General features: G+C 44.1%; 1 protein-coding gene across 7 annotated transcripts in view; it reads left to right on the top strand.

Annotated features, from left to right (window-relative positions):
• The first annotated feature begins 3,101 nt into the window (after window positions 1–3,101).
• The window catches only part of UBE2F (ubiquitin conjugating enzyme E2 F (putative)), a 67,263-nt gene continuing 54,904 nt past the window's right edge, over window positions 3,102–15,460 (top strand). For 4 of the 7 annotated variants that reach the window (NM_001006512.2, XM_040703383.2, XM_040703386.2 and 1 more), the window contains exons 1-2: window positions 7,881–7,993; window positions 10,288–10,421. In NM_001006512.2, coding sequence (NP_001006512.1) covers window positions 10,304–10,421 — 118 coding nt within the window. In that variant the 5' untranslated portion in view covers window positions 7,881–7,993; window positions 10,288–10,303. Of the gene's footprint in view, window positions 3,292–7,880; window positions 7,994–10,287; window positions 12,499–15,460 lie in introns of those variants that run through there. The other 3 variants (XM_046943548.1, XM_040703384.2, XM_046943547.1) reach the window with 2 other exon arrangements.

Raw genomic sequence — 15,460 nt, forward strand, 5'->3', positions numbered from 1 at the left:
AGCTGTAGCAATTTGCTGATTCATCTGATACTGTTACAAGAAAGGGTGACTGAAAGGTTGCTGTGACAGAAAGGACTCTGCCAGAAGGTGGGTTTCTGTTGAAATTAAAGCAAAATAATAGTAATGTGTACAGCTGTACAGACTTTTAGGGTATTTTTTCATGGGGAATGGCCAAAGTGAAACCCTTTTTTTTCCCCCCTGAGGACACAAGGCCTTGGCTTATTGAGCTCAGGGGGAACCCAAAGAGCATCCAACCCAACTCTGGAGTCAGAGCAAGCTGTGTAGGGACATGCCCAGGTGAGTCCTGGATGTTTCCAGGAAGAGAGATTTCACAACATGGGAATGTCTTTCTGTTAGGTGACTTTGTGGAGCAGCTCCATGCCAGAGCCAACTGCAGAGCGAGGGAACATGCTGGAGAGGGCAGAAGATGGCAAACAGGGACTATGATAGGGACAAAGCTTTCCCAGCCCTCTGTAAAATCCCTGAACGCTTAGGGCCAGGGGCCCAATGCCCTCTTACATCAAGGGCACTCTGTGACTATTACGAAAGGTTTTGAAGTAGTGCAAGTTCCCCCAGCTCTCCATCCCTGCAAAATGCTCCAGCTGCCCTTATCTTACTGACGTACAGCGTGGATGTTTCTCTTCTTTCTGATCCTGATTTGTTAAGGTGACTGACTTAAAAATCAGCAGACAAATGGCACAGCTTCTTGTAACTTCTTCTGCTCTGGCTGGATGTGACTTAGTTCAGGTTTTTTTTTTTGTTCCTGAAAGCGATGGAAAGCTCTTTCTTTAGTCCTTGATATCAAACTTCAGCATGAGTTAATAATGATAGCTCAAGCCACTGTTTTAATTTTCATCACTACTAAATCCCTGTTTTCTAATGTACTGGATACCAGCACTCTTGATATTGTAATTTCTCCCCCCATTCAGTGCTGTTCATAATTCACACTAATACTAATTCCTGTATATCAGAAATTATACTGGGAACCATCAGGAATCATGTTGTGATGTTACTGCACTGCTCTCAGAGGAGGTGGCGTTCATTGAGATCTGATTGCTTTTAATTTGCTTTGACAAAAAGAGTGCTTTGAAAAATAACCTTCACTTCTGTCTGCAGGTGACTTCTGCACATGTGTGAGTGGTTGGTGGATTACTCATTCTGATGCAAAACTTCAGCTTTTTTGGACTAGAAGGACAGGCTGAAGGATAGATAGCTGCTGAAGGCTCTTGGGACTCCAGGCTACCATGTGAATTAGTGATGATTTTCTTCTTGTTTCCCTTGCACTCCAGATGTCTCACTTAAGGTGTTACCTCTGTAGCCACATCCCAACCCCCTTTCTCTGCCCCTGGAGAAGTCCCCCCAGCAGCCCACATCCCCTGATTCTTTCTGCACTCATACTCCATCAGAGTGTCTGTAGAAGAGGCTGGGGTCGCTTCTTCTTTCTCATTAAAAAATCAGTTTGATTTCTGTGTTCTTTTCAGAATGGAGGCTCCTTACTGCCCTGTGGCAGCCAAGAAAGGGCAGCTGACACGTGGTTCACCATGCACTGTCACTCCTTTACTCAGATGAATGTCCCAATATCTTCAGACCCAGCACCATAGACTGGACGCTTTTCCACGTTATTCCTTGTTTCTAGTTTACTCTGTGGTCTCTTTTCTGGAAGGATGTATCTGAGTCGATGTGAAGCTGCTTCAAGTGTTGTCTTAGCAAGGGATCACTGTAGATAGCAAAACAGAGGTCTACAAGGCATTGGAGGGAAGGAACTTTCAGTCCATGCCAATTTTACAGGTGGGCAAATCCTGCCAATAACAAACCAGGAGGAAAAAGGCTTCTGGGTTAATCATTGTGAAAGCCAAAAGCTGGAAATTGAACACCCTGTCATGGTCTTGTGCTGGCTTCTATATAGTTTAACCTTGGCTCCAAAGTCCAGGCTACCACTGGGGGCCGTGACCACCACTGTCCCATGGACATGAAGTCCTGCAGTTGGACTACATCTCAGGAGACTTAAAGAGGAGATTGCACAGTTCATACATATATACATATATATATGTATGTATGTACATATATACACACACATATATATAAATGACACTAAAAAGGTCAAGATTAGGGCTGATCAAGGCAAGAATCTCAAACCTCTGAAACAAAAACCAGCGTGAATTTTTCAGCTTTCATTTCTACTCTACCTGCAGGCAGTGTCTGGCCTTGTAATGTGATTCAGAGCATCACTGTGCTGTTTGGTTCCCTGGTATTAGCAGTACCCAGAGGAAGCAGCAGCTAAACTCCAGGTCACTGATAGGCAGTAACAGGCCAACACGTACACTGATCTTCATCAGAGATTTGCATTGCTGTTTGTTATAAAATATACATCAAATCTTAGCTGCATGAGACATAACCCACAGTGCTGTTTTCCTTATTGCTTGGTGTGGTGCTCCCAGAATGGTCTGCTCAAAAACTGTCTGCAGTGGTGTACCCATAACAGCTGGTTACCTATTAGACAGTATTGCAAGTATTCCTAAGATTCCCTTTTAAGAGGACCTCATTAAAGCTGCATGTGGAAAAATGGTCTGAAATTGCCATCATAACCACCACAATCAAATTATAGCAATCTGCTTTTTTCCAAATGGTTCACAGCAGACTCAAGTTGAAGTGTGCAGGAGGCAAAGCACTGCACATGGCAACGACCTCGTGTATCTTGCATCACAGATCAGAGATATTTACTTTTTCTCAGCTACGTGACCCTGAATTAGCAGCTACAGTGGCACAAGCACCATTGCTATGGTTACTGTCACATAATGTCATCTTTCTGAGGCTCCAAAGCCACTTACAGGTGTGAGAGGTCAGTCAGTAATGATTTCAGTATAGAAGTGCAATACTTTTGTCTGAGAAAGGGTGACGAGAAAGGCAGCAGGGGTTAAACCCAAAGAAGCAAACAAAGTGGTGGAAAGCAAAGACTGGCAATGAGTACATTTCCTGCCACACCAGAAGATATCGATCCTGTACGTTCAATGGTTTCCTTCACTCTTTAAACACTGCAGATTGTGTAATATCACGTTGCTTTTAACTTCATACTTTAAATCAGACATCTTAGCTAAAAAGAATTGATCAAACAAGATATGTCCTCAACCTGCCTCTGTATAAAGACATGCAGCCTGACAAGGTTTAATCTCTTTCTCTTGTGTGGTCTCAGTGTGTGTCATCTCAGTTCTCCTGGCTTGCTGAGTGCTTCTGAGTACAAACACAGAACCAACATCCCTCAGGAGATTGCAAACTTTTTAGGGAACTCAAAAGGTAAGCTGAATGGGTTTATCTTCGTTTTCTAACAAAGAAATGGGAAAAAAATAGAGGAGCTATTTGTTTTCAGTGCAAGCTTCCTTCTAAACTGTCTCCTGCTCTCATACCCCATTTCTCAGACAGGGTCAGTGCATGGAGGTTGAGACATGCTGAATCAAAGCTCTTCTGACCCTGGAAAGTTCCCTGGTCTTGCAAAAAGGACTTTCATTTTCCACTTCTGAGAAAGACCCATTAAACTGTAGTAAATTTCTCTCTGGTTGAGTCTTGATTTTGCCTCAAGTTTGAGATGGACAGCAGCTGGTGTACTTCCTTGGAGGTATTTTAGAGATGGGACTGATGCTAATTCATTATTAACATTAACCTGTGAGGAATTGCTGCGTCCTTCTTGCTGGACCTTGTCTTCTTGGACCACATTCAAGCAGATGCACCAGGAGGATTGGCCCAACAAGTCCATTAGCAGTTGAGCAGCAGGTGGCCAGTGTGAGATGAGACTGATGGCCATGCACAGGAGAGCTCTGCCTGTTGAGATGACCAGTGCACAGACTGGGGCTAGATTTCTTACTTATACATGAGACATTGTTGTCTTCTTACGTGCCATTGTTTTCTTTGTTACCTTCCCTTTCCCCAGAGCAAGCGCCGCAGATGTTGGAAAAGAGAGTGGAGTTGGTCTGATTTTGCTTCTCTTTTAGGAAAGCCAGTTCATGCTTTGCCTAGCAGATTTCTGTGAGTGAAGATCCTTGCTTCTCTTTCTTGCTTCTCCTTTTTTTGCTTATTGGCTTTGAGTTTCTGCGCAACTAGTAAGAGGCAGCCTATTAAGGTTTGGATTTGCCCATTAAATGAGAGGGTAGTGTATACCCTATCTCCTTTCTCACTTCATGTCACTGAGCTGAAGGAGCACAGCAACATTTTGCTGTCTGAATCAACAGACACTATTTCACAAACGTTCATTCAAAGTGCAGCAATAGCAAAAGCTTGAGTGTCATGTTATTTGCAAATTTTTGTTTGTTTGTTTTTGCCTGTTCACAACTCGTGCCTCAAGGATCACAAGTCTCCAGGGCTGGCTCTTTCACTGGACTATTCAGTAGAATGAGTAATGCTTCCCTCTTTGCCTCTTTTTTTTTCCTTCTCAAAAGGTAATTTTGGTTTAACTGGTTTAGCTGCCTTTGTCTTTTGAGCAGAACTGATATTGCTTTATTGCAACTGTGTGTACAAGTCTCCTAAGGGGATCCTAAAGATCCACAGAGGCCACGTTCCTCTTTAGAAAACAAGCTGACTCCTGAAAGCTATTATCAGGAATGTCAGAAGGCCAACATTGGTGGGTGTGTGTGCTAAAAAAGTAAAGTTAAACCAGCAAGGCACTGCATTCTCCTGTTCCTTCTCATCTGTTGTCTGACATCAAAACAAACTTGCTACCTGTACTCTGTCTGTTGTGTGGGTGGGGAAAGAATTGAAGTTCCACAGTTAATGGGGACGTCTTGTAAGAGGTAGACAAACAGGAAGATAAATAGTGTTAAAGTAGATAAAATATCAGTTTTATGCCAAGAAGTAATCATACTGCAGTCATGCTAAAATGTAATTTTCAAGATAAAACCCTTGAGAACCGTAAGTCTGATTTTCGTTTGCCCCCCCAAGATAACTTGGTTTCAGTTTTGTTAGCATTGTCCAATACATTGAGTATCACCAATGCTGGGAAAATGCCAGTAAAACACAGATCACATCCCGAGCTCTGCCTGAACCTGCTGCTGCTCCAGGACTGATGACTGATCTTTGATGTGTACCTGCAGCAGGAACTGTGACTGTACTTTCCAGTAAGTAGATGGAATGCATTTGGATGTAGAGCTAGCGAAAGAGCACAGAAAAGCTGCATTTAGGAAAGTCACAGGAGAGTTTTAGGATAGTGGCTAGTTTTGTTTATTCCTGACCTCATACGAGAACCCACACAATTGCCCATTAAGGAAGGAACTGATACTTTTAATAAAAAACAGACTTCTCTGCTTTCTTCCAACAGAGAGAAGCATGTATTAAATAAAAGCTTAAAAACAGGCCATAAAGGACATAAGAAACCATAAATACTTTTACATGGTGGGATAGTTTAAATGTAGGATGTTTGTTTCATCTCTTTAGCTTTGAGAACAGCCACTGCTGGGCAACGGCAAATGGTTGGGTAAATCTGAAATGCAAAAGAGACAAAGTCTTGATTTTATTTGACACACGAGATGATGTCTGGAACTGCTCAAACTTTTGCTGTGTGGAACATGAAATACTTTCCAGGCTAAAGAAACTGTGATGGGAATATGAAATGTGCATCAGTGTGTTCTAACCGTTAACAGTTTTCAGCTAGTTATTAGTGTTTTGAAGTAATACTTGATACAAATATATAAATATAGCTCCAATGCCATGAAATTGCTTAATAAACTGTAATTATTTCCTTAGCTGCTGAGCGATTTGCAACTCTCATCTCTTCAGCACCTCTGAAAATAGCTATCTTTGATTGCTCAAATAGGCAATGTAGTACCTGATGTGGGATACTCACTGGGAAGGTTTTGATGCTGAGTTTTGCTTTTCACAAATAACAGGAATTGGCAGAAGGTGCAAGGTCACTAATAAAAGGAATTGATAGAAGGTGCAAGGAGATCTGTCACCATTAGAGACTGTGCTGGACAATACTGGCTTGCCTTTAATTAGCTGCTAGTGGAGGCAGCAGTCTGTTGACAGCTCCTTTATGAGTTGGCTCATGAAACTATTTTATTAATCATAGCACAGGTCACAGCCACCAGACATTAACTGAACAGCTGTACAGTAGAAAAAGGGAGGACAGCTACTGATAAAATAAAGATAAAATAGAAAGCCACCCTCCCTTTGGCATTGATGGACAAAAGGACAACTGATGTCATCTACCTGGACTTGTGCGAGACCTTTGACATGATCTTGCACCACATTCTTATCTCTAAGTTGGAGATAGATGGATTTGAAGGCTGGACTATTAGATGGGTAAGGAATTGGTTGGATGGTTGTAGCCAGAGGGCTGTTGTCAATAGCTCTGTGTCTGGGTGGAGGCCCATCATGAGTGATGTCCCTCAAGGGTTCATCCATCCTGCGACCAGTGCTCTTTAACATCTTTATCAATGACCTAGACAGTAGGATTGAGTGTATCTTCAGCAAGTTTGCTGATGAAACTAAGCTGAGTGGTGCACTTGACAGAATTGAAGGAACGGTTGCCACCCAGAGGGACCAGGACACCCTCAGAAAGTGTGCTGGGGTGAAAAGCTGGACACAGTACTCCAGATGGGGCAGAGTAGAGGGGGACAATCCCCTTCCTTGCCCTGCTGCCACCCCTCTGTTGATGCAGTCCAGGATACTGTTGGCCTTCCAAGCTGCAAGAACACACTGCCGGCTCACGTCCAGCTTTTCATCCATCAGGACCCACAACTCCTTCTGCACAGGGCTGTTCTCAAGCAGTTCTTCTCCCAGTCTGTAGTCATATCTGAGATTGCCTCAACCCACACGCTATACCTTGCACTTGGACCTTGTTAAACCTCAATGGATTCTGGCAATGGGTTGTGCTTCTTGGGAGAGAAAAATCAGCAAAAGCAGCTGACAGACATCAGTATCTTGAGCATTCAAATTTCTCTTTCCAGAATGTTGATGTTGTGAGGCAAACACATAAAAGCAAGGAGCTGTCAGCACTGTTGCTGACTTTGCAACCTTAGTTTGCCCTGTATGCTCCAGCAGGTGTTATGGGATCACAGAACTGTGATCTCAACACACTTTGGATGCTCATTGTGTCTTGCCATCATTAGCACACGGAAGCTTTTATATTCTCTCTTGCCTTCTTCCCTGAAGCCAGAGAGTGGAGAGCAGGCTTGCCCAAGCACCTGCTTTCTTTCTTCATCTTTCAGTTACAGTCTTTTCATCCAAGGACACAATAAGTAGGAATTAAAACTGGAGAACCACTTCTCAGCCAATCCAATCTTGTACAAAATGGTCATGAAAGAGGTGGGACAAGCTGAAGTCTTTGAGATGCAGTTCTATGTTGGATTAAATGGATTTAATTAAGCTAAATCCTGGTGCTTACTTATTTTTTTCAGAAAGGAAGCAATATTGTTCCCGTTAATGCTTAGGAATTGGTATTTCAATTGCTATCTGCCGAATAGCAGATTCTTTGTGTCTGGTCTGCATATTTGCTTTATAAAACCTTCTAACCTGGATGCCTCACTATTTGCTTAGTTTTGGTTCCCTTTTTCATTGCATGCTACAGGATGGAAAAATTACAGTTATATATGGTGGTGTTGGTATTTGAAGTGTATTCAAGTGGTGAAATTTAGCCTAGACTCAGCATATCCTAGTCATTTACTTTCCACTATTAAATGTACTCTTAATATTTCACACAGATTTCAGCTTACACTAATTCGGCGCACCAATGGGTTAAAAGAGTACGGGCACAGCGCCCAAAATGGCGCCGGCCGACGAACGGCGCTCGCGCAGCCCCAACTCTCGCGAGACGACGGCGGGAGCAGGCAGAGCCCCTGTGGCCGGTGGAAGGGAGGGGGCGCCCGCAGGCCCCGCCCGCACCCCCGCCTACTTCCGGCGCGGCGGGCGGGCGGCTGAGGGAGGAGGAGGAGCTGCGCCGCCGCCCCTGCCCCGGGCTAGCCCCGGGATGGTGTTGGCTGCGGGAGCCGGGCCCTGACACCGCGCTCAGGTAGGTGCGGGCCGCCCCCCACGCCTCTAGGTCTGGATTCAGTCCCGCCCGCGTCTCCCGGTGTGGCTCAGGCCTGCCAGGCCTCGGGGCTCCGGCTGGGTCTGCCTGGCTGAGGAACGAGAGGCCCGGTAGTGAGGGCCTGCAGGGAGCTCATACAGCCCCTGTCCGCTGCGTGCTGCGGACCTCCCCCCTCCCTGGGCTCCGTCAGCGGAAGGGGGTGCAGCGCTGGGGCTCGTCCCCTCCCTGCAGTGCTCGCCTTCTCCCGGGTGCCGCAGCTTTCTAGGACGCAGGTCTGCGAAGGCAGCGAGGTGCTTAAATGCCCACTGACGCTGGTTTCGCTTGGACGTGGCACCTTTAAAGGGCTGCCTGTAGTTCGCAGGTTTTTCTTTTCTGTTCGTGTTGCTGTTGTTTTGCTTTTAGGAGGCAGTGTCACCATTTTCCTGACTCTCTCCCCCACCCCCCCTTTCCCTTGTTTTTTCTTCTTTCGTTAAAACCAGCTGTTGCCTTTCTTTGTAGAAAAGCAGCCTGTTTTATCTGCTTATTCTTTTATTTCTCTGGGATGGTGTGAGAGGGGAAAAAAAACCACAACTGAGTCAGTTTCAGCTGGGCAACTGGCATTTATGTTTGCTCCAGATTTTACTGTTTTCAGTCCGGATCTGAAATGTAAGACACATACCTGTCAGCCTCAGAACATCTGACCTTCTTGTGTATCTTATCAGGGAGTTTACTGTTGGGTACTGTCATGAAACACGTTTCCCCTCTCTTCTAAATATCATTACTCAGTTATCTGTTATGTTCTCCTCATCACAGAATGGCTTAGGTTGGAAGGGATCTTAAAGCTCATCTAATTCCAGCCCCCAACCTTGAATACCCGAGTGTCACAGCGGTTGTTTGATTTTTCCTCTTCCCTTTGCTGGTACTTTGGTGCTGATGTGGTTTGTTACAAATCCCCCACCTTTCTCACAAACCTGAAGAGCAGTCAGGCTGTTTTTGCAGATATGCCAAGCAGACTGACAGGCCAGGGAAGCTTTTTCTCCCACCTGATTTCTTTGTGTCTGGAACAAACAAAATCAGCAAAGCAACTGCTGTTGGCCTGCTGATTTCATGGCATGCTTAGAAAGAAAGAAGCAACGAGACATGAAGAGCTGGAGCTGACATAAAAGTCTTGTTTCTAGTCTTGTCATATTGTGTTGTGCTCAGCTTCATCTCAGTGGTTCCTTCACTTGACCATTTACACTGTGAGTATCTCACTGATGGAAAGCTGATGTTGCATGAGCATCCGTTTCATGTCTTGGAAACTGCTGCACCATACTTGTCCAGTGTACTGTTCAGACTAGCTCACGTAAAGACCGAATACTGACCTTTTACAAGCTTCTTACCTTTATTTTGTTCAATTAATTTGTATGGCTAAAGGATAAACATTACTGTTCTAGTGGTGGTGAGGCCTAAAGGGTATTGATCTTGTCAGCAGAACTTTGGTTTTGGCCACAGTTCTAATAAGAATGAAACTTCTTAGAAGAATGAACTGCCTTAAAGTAGGAGTAGCATCAAAATGTTCAGGCAGAGCACTTTGGTTTTAAGAATTTGGCATTCTGTCCAACTCTTGCTGTGAATGATCATCATAGTCCTTTTCTGATGTGGAGGACTGATGTAGCAAAGATCTCTCTTTGTTTCAGTTACCAAATGTCCATGTGTAACTTTATGGCTGTGCTGTGAAGAGTGCATTGTGTCACTGCTGAGCAGTTTAAATCTGTTCCCTTTGCTGTGTGCTGCTATCTGACTCAACACTCACTTCCCAGTGCTGCAGAGTAGTTCCAGGAACCCTCCCCTTCCTCTCTTCTTTGGAAGCAGAAGGCAGTTCTGAATGCTGTCATGGGAGATGCAGATGAAGATGGTAGGAACAGGTTGTCTGGCTGGGGATGTGGCAGTGGGATTCTCGCTGTGATTCTTTTAGAGGAGTGATGTCAGGCTGCGATATGCTGTGGTAGATGGTGCAGTGAGACAGGTTGTAAACAGTGATGAAAGTCTGACCTTTTGCCAGCGAAAACTGAACTTCCTCCTTGCCTGACAGATTGCAGCTCTGTCAGTATTTTGGTCTGAAACAAACTCTTGTTCTTCAAACACCATAGTTCGTCCACGTCTTTAACTGCAGCCAAATTGTTTGTTTTCTTTGACTGCGAAGAATATGGCCAGAGCTGTACAATGTGGGTCTAACTATAGCCCATTTTTGTACTTCCCCTTGCCTAGTGCTCTGAGTATTGGTAATTGACTTTGTTCTTATATTTGTGTTCTAGACTGAAGACAGCAGTAATGCTCACTCTGGCAAGCAAGTTGAAGCGGGATGATGGTGTCAGAGGACCCCGTGCATCCAATCCAGCTTCTGATTCCACTCGGAGGGTGTCTGTTCGAGATAAATTGCTTGTTAAAGGTGAAAGGAACTTACATTTAAATTTTGTGTTTTGTACTTTTTTAGACCTGTTGGCAGTGATACTATACTAAATGTTTTATAAAATGGTTTCCAGAAGTGTGTTTGAAATTGCTTGTGACTGACCTAATGATTTTTATATGGAGTTTATCATAGAAGTGTAGAATCTTTTGAATTGGCAGGGATCCATCTAGTCCAACTCTCCTACAGTGAGCACTCTAGGGACACCTACAGCTCCACCAGGTGCTCAGAGCCCCATCCAGCCTGATGCTGTATGTCTTCAGGGACGAGGCTTCCACCACCTTTCTGGGCAAACTGTTCCTCACCATCCTTTCTGTAAAAATATAAAAAAAAAAACCAAAACAAAAACAAACAAACCAAAAAACAAAAAGCATAATAACAACTTCCTCGTATCCAATGTAAATCTCCCCACTTTTAGTTTGAAACCATTGTCCTGTCGCATCAGACCCTGCTAAAGAATCTGTCCCGTTCCTTCTTGCAGCCCCCTTTTAGATACTGAAACACCGCTCTCAGGTATCCCTGGAGCCTTCTCCATGCTGAACAGCCCCAGCTCTCTCAGCCTTGCCCCTGTAGGGAGGTGTTCCATTCTTTGAATCATTTCTGTGGCCCTCATCTGGATGTGCTCTAACAGGTCCATGTCTGTCCTGCACTGAGGACTCCCCATCCGGACACGGTACTCCAGGTGTGGTCTCACAGCACAGAGGGGCAGATCCCCTCCCTCACCCTGCTGACAGCACTGCTTTTGATGCAGCCCAGGGTGTGGTTGGCTTTGGGTTGTGAGTGTGCAGTGCTGGCTCATGTCCAGCTGCCTTCCACCAGTACCCTCAGATCCCTTTTGGTAAGGCTGTGCTGCTTCCTTACGTTCCCCAGCTTGCCCTGATAGTGGGGGTTGCCATGACCCAGGTGAAGGCCTTGCATGAGGTTCACCTGAGCACAGTGCTCAGCTTGTCATGGTTTCTCTGGGTGGCATCCCATCCCTTGGGTGTGTTGACCACAGCAAACAGCTTGGTGTCATCTGCAAACTTGCTGAGAGTGCACCCAATCCCACTGTTGAAGTCATTGATGAAGATGTTAAAGATCAGTGGACCCTGTACTGGTCCTGGAGGGGCACCACGCTTGTCACTGATCTCCATCTGGACACTGAGCCACTGACCACTATTCTTTGGGTACAATCTCATAACCAGTTCCTTGTCCATCAAACAGTCTACCCATCAAATCCATATATTTCCAGTTTGGGGGGAAGAGTGTTGCCATGTGTCAAATAGAGAAAATGGAGAAAAACTGTAGCTGCTTGTGAAAGGAAAGTAAATCCTAAAAGTAACATCAGTGTTCGTGTTATTAATGGCAAAGATAAAACCAATAAACTTAAGTTTTAAAAACAAACAAAATATGTATTGTAAATTTTTTCCTATACCTACAGTCGCTGGATGTTGAATTAGTAGTAGAGAATGGAAAAATAGACCCCTCATTTTTGCAGCACTGTCTCAGGAAGGCTACTTCAGGTTGTTATATCTATGTCTGCATTGGTGAGGGAAAAAAACCTCTTGCTTTGTGGCAGTTCAGGGCAAATAAGGTAGTTTGTGAGGCTGTATAACTATACTGTTTTATACTGAAATTGAGGACAGCTTTTTCTGTAGCTCAGATGATCTCTTAAATAAAATTCCTGAAGTGCTGGTGCTTTGCAATTACAGTGGGCTTAAAGTCTGATTTACTCCCTCTGGTACTAACTGAGTGCTTCAATGGTTGAGCTGTGCAGCTTGATCTAGTAGGCAGGAATATGCTGTTGTGGTTGATGTTTCTGCTGAAAATGATCCAATGTGAGTGTATCGCTGTTGATGTGTAAGCTGTTAAGGTTAGGATTTGTATGAGTCAAACAAAATATTCATGTTTTCTGGGCTTGTATATGTGTTCTGAAGTTGCTCTGTACTATTTGGTTGAGTGGTATTAGTGAACTATCGCTTTACATGTGGCTTTTTCTAATTAGGGTGGATTCTGATGGAGGGCTGTACACTGGAGCATGGTTTCCCTGCAGTTGCTAAGGCAATGGGAAGTGCCTCAGGTAGACAGTAAGAGCATTATATTCACAATTTTCTGTCAGTTACATTTCGGTAAGGATAGAGTTTCAATTCACTTTAAACTCTGATGCAAAAAAAGAGCTTGCTTGAGACTTCCAATTTGGAAGTCCTCACTTAGCTCCATTTCTGAAGGGGGAAGGGCATCAGACAAGTGAAATAGGCTCTTCAGCCAGAATAAACTACAAAACTAAAATGCTAAATGCGTATCTTCTGAGACTTTCATTAGCCTACAAGTGCAGACTTCAGAGAAAATAGCAATGTGATACAAATACACTTCATGCTGTACCGGAAATTGTAGCTGAAGTGACATAAATTCTGCTGTACCCTTAGAGCATTTGCATTTTTCACTTTTATGACTGAAACCCTGTGCCTCTTTCTTCTTTTGCAGGGGAAGCAAGGAGTGTAAGCTATAGGAAATCATTACTGAAACTGTAATTGCTATTACCATTATAAAACCAGCACAGGCTAAGTATTGAATGAGCTGAGTGCCAAACTGACAGATATTAAGAGCAGGTCACTGGCAGCATCCTCTGACGAGCGTGAGTGTTACGTCATGGTCTGATTGTGTGTGAAAGCTGTATCACATGGCCCTCCAAAAGAGTTGTAGGAGCAGCTGTCAGTCTGGTTTGAATGGTTTCTGGACAGAAATGGGAGCTGATGGCAAAAGTAGATCAGTTCAGTATAGCTGTGCTGGGAGTGAGTGGAAAATCATGTAGCTAGACTAGCAAAGCCTTTGTGGGAATATCATCTTTTATGGTTCACTTGAAGCTGGATGAGTACTGTGATGAGTACAAAAGTTTCTAAAACTTGCTCCAGCCACTAAAGGTCCGTCAGCCAAAGCAGCATCTGCAGTGTTGGAAGCCTGAGCGATGTGTTGTGATGGTGCTGGTATTTTCAGGTCACATTGTCTGGGTCTGCAGGGAGGAGTTTGGGAGCAAGGGGCTGCCTGCTGAGGGTGTCTGTATATGGTGGGTGCTTGCATCTAGACCAGTGCAGGTGCCTTTCACTGCCTTATTGTATGGAACTGAAACAGCCCTTTGTATGTGCAACTTTGTGGGGCTGTACAGGGTTGGAAACCTGGCTGGGGGAGCCTGTAAGAGCAGTGGTAAGGAGAACTTGTTACCGATGTTTGTCACAGGCTGGAGGTATCAAACACAGAGATAGCAGTATTGGTAAAAGGCTAAACTCGATCTCCTGGCAACTGTGAATTGGAAAATACTGTCCTACAAAAAGGAAAAGAAATTCTGGTGGAGGGGGAAATAAGAAAAGGCCCAGCATGTGCTGTCCTTGTTTACCCCAGCAGTTGTGCTGAGGTTTGAACAGGTTCAGTTGTATCTCTTAATGGCGTTAGTTTCCATAACATACCTGTATCTTTTTTGGCCTCAAATTAGGCATTAACTTGTGAGACAGCAGACAGCTGGTCTGTGCATTGGCCTTCAGGGTAGTAAATACATATGATGGGCTGTATGGGAAGGTTAGCTGAGGATGACTTTGGCACCATATCTTAAATCCCCCCTAGCCCTGGGAGCTGGTGATGATGTATAAACGAAGGTGTGGAAGCTGTTTGCCTGCTCAGGGATGATGGTGTACTGGACTGATGCTGTCCTATTCCCAATCCGTGGAAAGCTGGCAATGGTCTGACAGATTCTGCAGGCAAATGTCTTGGCTGATTTTATTAGAGGCATCACCAGACAGTGTTGTTTTATTGTGGGTTTTTTTCAGTTTTGTTTGTTTTTTTGTTTTTATCTGGGGGTGAAGACAGCCTTGTTTGTGATGACAAGGAGTCCAGTCCAGAAATACTTTATAGCATCTCCTTAAAGGGTACGTTTGTCACACTGATAACCCTGCAGTCCTCCATGTATTGTGTGCACAGACTGGAATATAGATGAGTGCCATTTTGTCTGTGGGCTAGATGGTTGTACCACTGCCATTGATAAGTGTAGGCAGTGCTTGCAAACTTCTGAAAGGTAGGTGTAGACCAACGGCCTAACTGATGCAGCCTTAAAATAGGGAAGATGTAATAATGTAGGCATGATTTTTAGCTGCTTGCAGTGTATGAGGAAGTTTAGGCTGGGAAGAGACCAAGTAGTGGCTGATGTGTTACGATGTGCTGTGCCTTGAGATTGATAGTGTGGACACACAGTTTTTTTTATGTTGGAAGAACTTTAAATTCATCTCTAAGAGATAGCTTCATCAAGGTAAGAGTAGAGTAGAGGCCACACGTCTGCCCCTGCAGGATGCTCAAAGCTTCGCAGTGCTGAAATCATGTGTGAGCCAAAGTATTACGTAAGATTAGTGTTATCTAATGAGCATGGCCATGAAATTGAATTAAAAACAGCAGTCCTGTCAGGATGTCAATTATAGCCATGTGTACGTGTATTGATCACAAATGCACTACAAAAAAAGCAGCTCAGGCAACAGCATCTGAGCATCATCCAGTTTTATGTTACTGGTGCTGTTTACTTTGATTGCAAATGTCAGGTTGTAATAACTGAACTCTTAAGACATTTACTTAGTGTTGTTTACTCCTCAGTCATCTTCAATATGTCTGAATTTACAACCAGGTTTAGTTAACTTGAAAATGTTTCAAGTGTGTATTTGTACAATCCTGAAGGAAAGGGGGAGAGAAACTGATCTCAGAAATGAGGTGAATGTGCGTTGTAAATAAAGATCAGGAGAATCCATCTGTTGGCTCTTTTCAAACCTTCAGGTACAGTAATATCACTTGTCATAGTGGTAGGTGAGAAAATTGAGCAGTGGAGAATGAAATTGTACTTTTGAGAACTGAATTAAAAGACATTCCAAGCACTCTTGAAATTCTAAGAGACATTGTTTAGAAAATGTTGCATTCACGTCTTCACAGTGCCCAACTTGCTCACAAAAGCATTTTCTTTTCAATGATGCTTTTAAGCCTTCCAAAGAGAGAGCCCTTGTTTTGGGAAAGCT

This window comes from Gallus gallus, chromosome 7 (genome assembly GCF_016699485.2).
Source record: "Gallus gallus isolate bGalGal1 chromosome 7, bGalGal1.mat.broiler.GRCg7b, whole genome shotgun sequence".
In the NCBI taxonomy this organism is placed as follows: Eukaryota; Metazoa; Chordata; class Aves; order Galliformes; family Phasianidae; genus Gallus; species Gallus gallus.